Genomic DNA, 9,727 nt, shown 5'->3' with positions numbered 1-9,727 from the left:
GGAAAGACCTATTATATCTCAGTGATGTTATCAATGACATATAAAGACTGCTCCATCTGCCTTGGTCAGAGGCAATTCATTCCTTTATTGTGGTCTTAAAGTGAGAGCCCAGCATTTTCCTAATAAGAAAACTCCACACACTGCAGGAACTAGGGAACTTCCAGAAATGATGGCCAGAACTGGGAAGTTTGGCTCTGCACTTCTCCAAACTTTGGCAGTGCTTGAAGCCAGAAGACCCTTCTAATAATCAGGAAGAGCTATCAACTTCCAAGCTAGATTTGAAAATCCCCTGAGTTCTGTTGTGCTTAGCTCCTGGGCTTTCCACTGGGATCCATCTGTGCTTCCAAGTACAGGGTAAAATGAAGTACAGTGTCTTCTGTTTTTTAGAATTTGGTGGGAAAAAATGATAACTGCAGATAGGCAGGGTGGAGGAGGCCCCTAGGCATGCAGCTCTCAGCTTTTGGCACCTGAAGTACTCTTCATGAGGACTATCACTTTGACAGGCCAGACTCTTTGAGCTAGTTACTTCCCACTGTTTTCCCTCTTTGAAATGAATTCTGTCACAAACTTTGGTCTAAAATCAGATGCATATCATCTCAGAGCTAAAAGGATTAATAAAATAATACTTGAGCTTAAGTGTCAGTGGATTGTTTGTGTGCTTAGAGCTCATCTTATCTATAGATGTGATGCAGGATCAAGGCTTAAGGTACTGATATAAAAGCAGAAATTGTAGGAACAGACACAGGCACGTGAAGTGAAACAAAACATTTGTATTACACTGCAAGATATCCAGTGTGTTTCATTACCCAACAGTTCCAAATGGGGAGAGAAAAATAACCTGAAAGTACAATCACATGTTACAGCGTAGTCTCCATTAATTGATTCCAGGGATTCATACGTAGATATGGGACTAAACACATTCTCATTAAGAAATATAAACAAAGGCAATGAGCTTGTAATTTATATTTTATTTTGCACAAGCTTGCATATATACTGCACATACATTCAGTTTAGAGAAGATGGAAGGCACACAAGGCAATTGAACTACTGTATCCTTTAAGTGGTACAAAGCAAAAAGGTAAAAGTCTGGAGAGTATACAAAAGCTTAAAACACACAAAATAAAATCCACCCCTTCCCCCCCCAAAAAAACATTTTTCCTGTGTTTTTTTTTTTTTAATTTAGTAGCTGCCAAGCTAGAATTGTAACTTTTTTCAGTCAATTGTCTACTGCACCTTTTTCATATGGACAGGGGAGTCTCATTGTTTTATCATATCATCAATTAATATTACAGTACATCCTTGGTAATACAAAATTGTACACCTTCATCAAATAAATTAGGATAAATTAAACCAATAAATTATGCAAAGTCTTCAGAACAATAGACAACAACAAAAATCCACAGTTGAAATTGCCTCTAGCTAAAAAATAAAAAAAAAAAATCAAAAATTGACTTTATCAGTTCAGTTATTGTACTATCTTCAAATTAAAAGGTCTTTATTACAAAAAAGAGCTTAATAATGCTATTTACAACATATTGCTAAATAATATAAAGGCAGTGTTTTGTCACTTCTGTAACTATATACAAATGAGTAATGGCTGGGACAATATCAGTTTAAATCTTAACCTTTGACTCTTCTGGGCAGCATTAAAACCAACTTAAGATGTAACTTTTCCTGACTAAATTTCATATTACATGGTGATAACATATTTTTGTTATAGTGCTCATTTTATATTTTTCCTTTAGTGGTATGTGAATGCTTTTAAATTTTGCAGAAAGGATGGAGTTAAATAAGATATAAGCTTGCTGTTTCTTCTAGATTTGCTTCTACATATCCCAGTATATTTGTGCATTTTGGAAGGTGGCTGCTTAGGGAGAGAGGTGATTGTGGCTCAGATGAAGAGACTAAGTAAAGTCACAATGCCAACATCTTTTATACACTAAAAAGGATACTCCTAAGAAGATGCAAAGGTTAAATACCAGTTTTCATCCCAGCTCTAAATATGAGCATTTTTTAGCTTCAGTTTATAGATGGTTTACAACCAACAGTTCTACAGAAAACAAAATTGCATTTCCTTCAACAGAACATTTAAGTGCAATACAGTAACTGCTTACTCATATAAACCAGTTACATTCCATAAGGGGAGCTTTTTGAAAACAATGCTTATTGGAATTTTCAAACACATAGTTGGTACCAGAAGGAAACATTTTCACTATTCACACCAATGATTACTATATAATACACATGGCAAATATAGTTTTTGCTTCGCTTCTCATGTACAGTGCTCACTGGGGGGGTTTTGTAAACCACTTTCCATTTTTATATATATATATATGTATATATATCTTTCATTGCTGCTGGTGAAAATCCTATCTTTAAAGCCACAAAATCTTCACCTTTATTTCTTAGTTAATATTACCTGTGGAAAAAAACATTTTGCTATTAAATGACTTCATGTACATAGAAAAAAAATCTGTAATTTTACAGAAACTGTATCACCCATGCCCTTGACATATGATGAAAGAGACCAATCTTTTAAAAGTAGATAGCTGGATTTTCAAGAATGCTTTCAACTATCTGTACAGTTACTGTAGTGCTTCTTATAAATTCAATAGATGTCTTCAGAATGTAGTTATTAAAATCTTATGTATTTATGCAACAACAGCCATAAGGTTGAATATTTACATTGCTTTATAAAAGTTCCCCTCTGTCTTCGATGTTCACCCACATACCTGGTACAGTAACAAAGATTCTGCAAACTTAAAACACTTTAATTAAATAATACTCAGAGGCACAAAGCAAACCTCAGGAATACATGGGTGAACACTTCCTTAAATAATTATACTACATTCTAACATCTTCCACATGTTTACCATTGAATGTGAAACGTTCCCATTTAACAACCAGAGATACAGTAAGAATTAAATGTTTTGTAGCTTCAAATAGAACATTCTTTTCACAAAACATAACAAATGTCTAAAATAGGTTCTTAATCTAGATAGGAAAAAGGTAAGCTTTCCACTTCATACGCATATGTTGTGTGTATGTATGCACACACACACAGACATATCTATATGTGTGTGTATATGTAGGTATAGGTATACACATATATATTACGTATGAAATATTGCTTCTATACTACTTTTCATTAGGCTAAGAAAACACAAGATCTGCACCACAGTTACAAAAAATTGGCTTCTACAAGAATTTTCAAAACTTGAATGCTGCTCAAACAATTGAGAAAAAAATAATTTGCGTTATCAAACTGTTCTAAAAATTCTTTTCTTCAAAAACGTATTCTCCTGCTTTGTTTTTTTATTTTAATTTTTTAAAAAGACACAAAATATGCATAGCTATCAACATCATGTCAAACAGCCGGAAAAAAAAATCTAGTGTTTATTGCAGCTGTAGTAATTGAAAAATAAAGTTTAAAAGATGAAAATTGTAAGCCACAGAAGGCACAAGAACAATTGTACTTGTGGGGAAAAAACTGGTATTTTGAAGGATATTTTATCCTTCCGCTGGTGCATTTAAGGTCTAGGCACAGACTATAACCTCAAGTTTATATGCAGAAATAAATCTGAATTAGCAGAAACTGAATGGAAACATGGGATTTCTACATGGTTTTTATAATTCCTTCCCTAAGTAAACTTTTTTCACTACAATAAAAGTAGCCTCCGGCCTTTTAGCCATTTTTAGTGAAATAGTATTGAGATCATTTGAAAGATGCTGATTTCTACTTACAATTTTAATAAGAGTTATGCCGAATATTTATATTTTCAGATGTACTGGGAGGCACAAAGGCAATATGGCTATAATGCAGTATAATCACCAGAAATGGCCAAATTGTCCTTTTTTCAGATCAAAGAATTGAATATTTTTCCTTTAAAACGAAATTTCTATTCTTAATTCCTATGCCTCTTACTATTGAGATTATGCTATTTATAAATAAATAAATAAATGTAACAACATCAAGTGTTGAGTACAGTTTCACTTATTTAGATTATTTGAATCACATTGCAGCCAAAATATAATAATAATAATAACAATAAAACATAGTAAAAGTAACGGTTATATAACAAAACAGGATGGTATCTAGTAGTATGCCCACATAGTATGACTAAAGTATGGCTTTACTTTTTTTATGTCCAAGGTGACAATGCAGTTTTATGTTTTGTATCGGATGGTTTGCCAGTGAGGAACTATTTCTATTAGAACTTGAGCATTTTATGCCACTTCTTCCCATATAAATCAAAATAAAAAAATGAAAAAAGAAAGAAAGAAAAAAGAAAAGTGCATGAACACAATTTTCATCCTTTTTTACTTGGAACTGACTGGAGTTACATCTTTATGAAGTGTAATGGCTACCAAATCATGTGCAAAGTAAAAAAATGACACATGCTGGATAAATACAGTATCAGGTACTTTCAGGGAGTTTAAGATCAAGGAGATTTGTTTTTCTTTTAATGCATAGTGAAAACGTTGGCACTTCATCCCATGCTATTGTCTGCTTTGCCTATACTCCACAGATACTGCCAGTGCTTGAAAATAATGACAGGGCATCGTAGGATTGTGCTGTTTAATTTGAAGTCAGCAGGTTTTTAAGGCTTTGTGCTGACAATAATTGCTTTCATACATTTCTGTCTATCAGCAGTATTTGTAAATGAAGTGAAATTGCAGTGATCAGGTCAGCTCTTTAGTCACATGGGTAAACTTTCACTCTCCAAAGTCAAAATGCAATTTTAAAATAAAGAAGTAAGATATTGATATCCTAGGTGGCCTAAATATAATACGTGGCTAATCAGTAACTTTCTATAGTTTTGTATCAAATTACCTTGAGGGGAAATACTTTTCAAGATAACAATAAATTCTTACTGCATCTGTACAAAAGACGACAGAGAAAGTGACAAATACATAGTGCCATAGCATAGTTAACCCACCCCCATGCTATTGGATACTATACCTTTTTTGAAAATGTGAAAATAAAAAGGAGAGCCACTGAAGAAAGCACAAAAACTAGCAGCTAGCTTTCTTGCATCATGCTGACATGTTGTGTCTCATTACTTAAATGAGTCCAAAACTTTCATAGATTTTCACACGGTACTCAGCATTTTGGTCAACACTAGCTTCCACTTCAGAAGAGAAGGATAGCATTCTGATCAAATAGATGTGGTTTTAATGCCATACTGCAGTAATACAAAAATTAAATCTGGCTATCTGAACCCTGCCTAAGCAACAGGAGACTGTTGACATTTGTGTGTGTACAGTTTTATTAGATTTTTATGAAAATGTACTTTTATACTTCTGACTAGGTAAAGATTGGTTACATTTTACAGCTTAAAAATGTCCTCTTTGTCTGACCACTTTTCAGCTGAAATACTTTATGTTGAAAAATAATTGCTTTTCAAGGCAAAATTTTAGATATCAAATACAGACAGCAAACTTTCCATGCCGAGAGGGAAAACTAAGAAAAGAATATATGTTGTGACAAGTGCCATTTAAACTATGACCAAGACACAGTAATATTGCATGTTGAAAGGTTTTGTTTTTACTCTATGGAGAGTGAAATGCTTCCGTTCTAGTACGCTGACCATATTATAAAATTAGTGTCGCTGATACAATATTGTGCATGAATTACTGGCTTCAGCCTGCAAGAACAGAACCTGGTTTGTGCAAAATTGTCTTGCCTCAATAAAAAAAAATTACCTGGCATTGCCAATAATGGGTGCAGGGCATATGTTGTTCCTGTAAGGGAAAGTTTGAAGAACAGGGTTTACTCTTTTTGGGTATCACTTTTGGAGGGAGTACCTAAAACACATGCTTGTAGGGTTTTTTTCTGAAATAGGAAACAATCTCTACCCTATTAGTTAAAAAGTAAAATAAAATAAAGAAAGCTTTGAGCTTATGAAGTGACTCCACAGAGTTCAGACCTTTAGCAGTATCAACGTAATATAAACTTCATTGTCTGTAGTATTGTGCCATGACATTAGTCTCACTAAGACAAAATGCCACTTTGCAGCAAGCAAGAAATCTGACAAAGCATTTTTAAACATAATGCCCTAACTTACTAAGACAGGCTGTTACACACTTCAAAGTTCTTCTCCCTGAAAATTAACCCCATTTATTCTCCAAATGTTAAGGGTCTCGGGCAAAAGTAAACTGAAGGCTGAAGTAAAATAACTGTCCTCTTGTAACTGAACAAAAAAGTAAAAATAAATCCGTGAGGGTTTACAATTTGATTTCATATACGTATATATGTATAGGATATACATATATATGAAATTAAAATAGAGACACACAAAACTTGGGCATCAAAAGGGGACTGCAACTTTTCATACATTCATAAACAGTTGTTGAAATCTCTACTCATGAAGAAGCTCTTGTAGGCAGTTTGGGGATTTGAAAATCTCAGGGACCTCACTGTCCAGCTTACAGATGACCTTGTATATGGCCTTCTTCCAGGAAGGATCAACATCTTTGCCTGCGATAATGGCATTGAAAAACTCTCGTAACGTGATCTGAGCCACTTCCAGGAATCTCTCTGGAACCTGCTGATACAAGGAGACAATGGCATTAATAAAGTTTTCAGTTTCAAGTCTCTGGTTCTTCAAAGGAAACTGAGCTAAGTTCTTTCTTTCAAAAAGGGGCTTACATAGCACCTGCATTTTCTAAATATGGCAGACTTGTATTCTCTTATGCAAAGCTGTTATATATAGTACCATAGTAATAACTTTTATAACATGTGTTAGATGTCTTTGTAAAGTCTAACTGCACAATATAGGTAACACAATGTTAATGTCTGGGTTTAGCTAGGAAGGGATTTATAGGATACAATTAGTAGGAGCAGAACAAAAGCAATTGTCTTAAAGAAGATAAATCTCTACAGGATATTTCACTCACATATTTGTGAGTATATTCTCCTCTCAATTAATATGAAAGTAATGCATGCGCAGATAGGAACACAGATGTCTTAAATTCCACATTCAACTTTAGTTGCAACCCGTGCTGAGAGCTACTAAAGAAATAGGATATCCATGAATGGCTGTTCATAGCTTAAGAACAAACAAACAAACAAACAAGCAAGCCATAAGTTAATGGCCTGATTCTGTAGCTGCTTTGTGCATGAGGCTCCCACAAGGATGGCTCCTCGGGAGCCATTCTAGCATTTCCTGTTTTTCACAATAAAAACCCAAACTCTTCAGTTTCGGGAGCGTTGTGCATGAAGTGGCTATGGAACTGAGCTCAGTCTAACCCATCTGTCTTTTTATATGTCACTCTAATTCCATGGGTAAATCAAATAGCCAATTTGCTAGAGCATGTCATGTCCAGAATCCCCTCCCAACTATAGACTTACAGAAAAACACCCATTTCCTGAAGTAATTAGTTCAAATCATCATCACTATTTTTTTCATGATTAAGAAAAAGCAGCTGCTATTTTGATGCATTTCCCCACAGGCAGCACTTCCCAGTTATTATGGAACCTGATAACTCTGGGCCCAATAATGCATGCACTTTCTGTTGAACTTAGTGCTTATTACTGTGAGCTTCCCAATGAGACTGGGGACCTATTCACAGGAGGGAAGCAATAGGATTGATGAGAGGGGTTCTTGGACATTATCCTGTGGCAGGATGCCTGTGAGTAGACCCGCATGCCCATGTAGAGCCCAAATGAATTCAGCAGGGTTACATGCAAGTGAGGAGGACAGTGGTGGAGGACAACGCTGCAAGACTGAAGCTGAGGATAATCAAGTTTCTCATTGACACTCTGCTTCTTGCTTCCCAACTTTGCAAGCAACTCTGAAAACACTCAACTTGAAAATTATTCTCCTTAGCCTCCTATTATGACGCATGGGAAGCTCTCTTCACGCACTAGCATTCTTGAGGACCAAATTTTGCTATTGGGTAGGCATGTGATCAGCTCCCACTGAAGTCAGCTGATACAATTTCTGCCCCAATACTCTTCCCCCGCAAAAGACATTTTGCTTTATGCTTATTCAAAAGACTGAGAAAGTGTTTTGGGCCATTCCAGTAAGATAGCTCTTCCCCTCTGCTTATTTCCAGCTTGGAAAAATAAGCATACTTTCAAGTAACATCTTTCTGTGTTTCAGCACTTACTAATGTATTTACAAAGGATCTGCTTCCTTTCTCTTTTGCGTGTTGTTATATAAAGTAGCATATTTTCTATCTGTGCAATTCCAAACACTACTCATTTTTAGTCTGTCATACTTGATCCTGCCCAATAGGAACATGGAGACAGTATAGGGTTAGGCAGCCATTGACTGAACATTCGAAGTAGGTAAAAAGATATTTGATAAACAGTCACCCCTCCAGATGTGCAGTTACCTACCAGCTCAGAAGGGTGCAGGTTAGATTTTTGTGTTCAGAACAGTTCACAAACAACATAGGGTATGGACAAATGATCAAATTAAAGCACATTAACACAGGGTGAGGGATTACTGTGGAACAGCTGATGTACACTTACTGCTCATTTCCCTGCGACTACCCTAAGTTAAAACTAAATTTTCTTAGCCCTGTTTCATTCAGGGGTAAACTGTTCCAGCTTAGTGCATGAACAGTTACTGCATGTCAGCTGTTCCACTCCCCCCTTGTTAACTTGCTTTAATATGATCCCTTGTCCATGCGCCTTAGTTTACCAAAACCCACAAAGTTTAAAAAGTCGTCTTCATAATGCAGTATTCCCAGAGGTCTCCTGTCCTCTGCTGGTACTGGAGCCATTCATAATTCATTTCTTTTAGGATGCTACTACTAACTTCTTCACATCAGGCTGCATTACATATGTAACAGTGTATTTTGTACCATGAATAGCACTGTGATTAATCCCAGTGGGATAATATGTCAGGCAATATTTTTTCCTTCCGAAAAGAATAATAGTATTTTAAAGTAAATACTCTGTGAGGCCCATAGCCTGCAAATATATATTTAGCTAGATGTTAGCCAAGTTTTTCAGTGGGTAATTAATCAGTCAGCTGGGTTAATTATGTGTCTGGGGGTAGCTTTTCCCTGACCCGAAGTGATGGTGACCTATTCAGCACATCTTTACACCTAAGTGACCAAACATCTCTGTTGTAGAAACATCTGCAGAAAATGTTCCAGTGACAAATAAGCTCCATCCAAGTTTCTTTTAATAGAACCAACAATCTCTAGTATGAACCCAGAGCACTTTCTCAGCATCAGGTGGCAGCAGTCAATCAAATGATCCTATTGTATAGTCACCAGAAGGAAAGATAATGTGGTCTGTTGGGGGGGTGGCTAGGTGGGTTTCACACTATAGTCCTCAGCAGAGGCTGATTTAGAAAGAAATCAGTTGCACAGATTGTTCATGTGACTGAGCCACCCAAGCAAAAACATCACAGACCACATCCTTGGGTTGGTGTAAATAAGTGTAGTTTCATTGGCTTCCACACAGATAGACTGATTTGGATCAGGCCCACGTCTTAAAGTCACAAACCAACCAACTAAACACCGTCCCCCCCTGAATTTATAGACTTGATTTGCTTTAGTCCATTCATATTCTTTGTTTGCCCGCTGCTGTTTCTCCTAGCCAGAACAATGGATAGAGATTGGTTCTCTTTCAGATTCTCATGTACCATGCTATTATATTTAGATCAACACTGCGGGGTAGGCTTACTTGTATATATATTTAATTTTCAAAAACGGAGAGTACACAAACTGTTTCTGCAGGACTAATAATGGCAACATTCCTATT

The 9,727-nt window shown here is 35.9% G+C and overlaps 1 protein-coding gene across 18 annotated transcripts in view; it reads right to left on the bottom strand.

The window, feature by feature from the left end:
- Positions 1-948: 948 nt before the first annotated feature.
- Positions 949-9,727, bottom strand: part of PROX1 (prospero homeobox 1) — a 56,843-nt gene continuing 48,064 nt past the window's right edge. For 12 of the 18 annotated variants that reach the window (XM_025192480.1, XM_014525994.2, XM_014525996.2 and 9 more), the window contains one exon: positions 949-6,551. In XM_025192480.1, the coding sequence (XP_025048265.1) occupies positions 6,363-6,551 (189 nt within the window). In that variant the 3' untranslated portion in view covers positions 949-6,362. The remainder of the gene's footprint in view (positions 6,552-9,727) is intronic. The other 6 variants (XM_025192486.1, XM_006036220.3, XM_025192484.1 and 3 more) reach the window with 5 other exon arrangements.

The sequence above is a fragment of the Alligator sinensis genome, unplaced genomic scaffold (genome assembly GCF_000455745.1).
Source record: "Alligator sinensis unplaced genomic scaffold, ASM45574v1 scaffold503_1, whole genome shotgun sequence".
Classification (NCBI taxonomy): Eukaryota; Metazoa; Chordata; order Crocodylia; family Alligatoridae; genus Alligator; species Alligator sinensis.
Note: the sequence above shows the minus strand (reverse complement) of the source record. Positions and strands in the feature narration are given on the sequence as shown.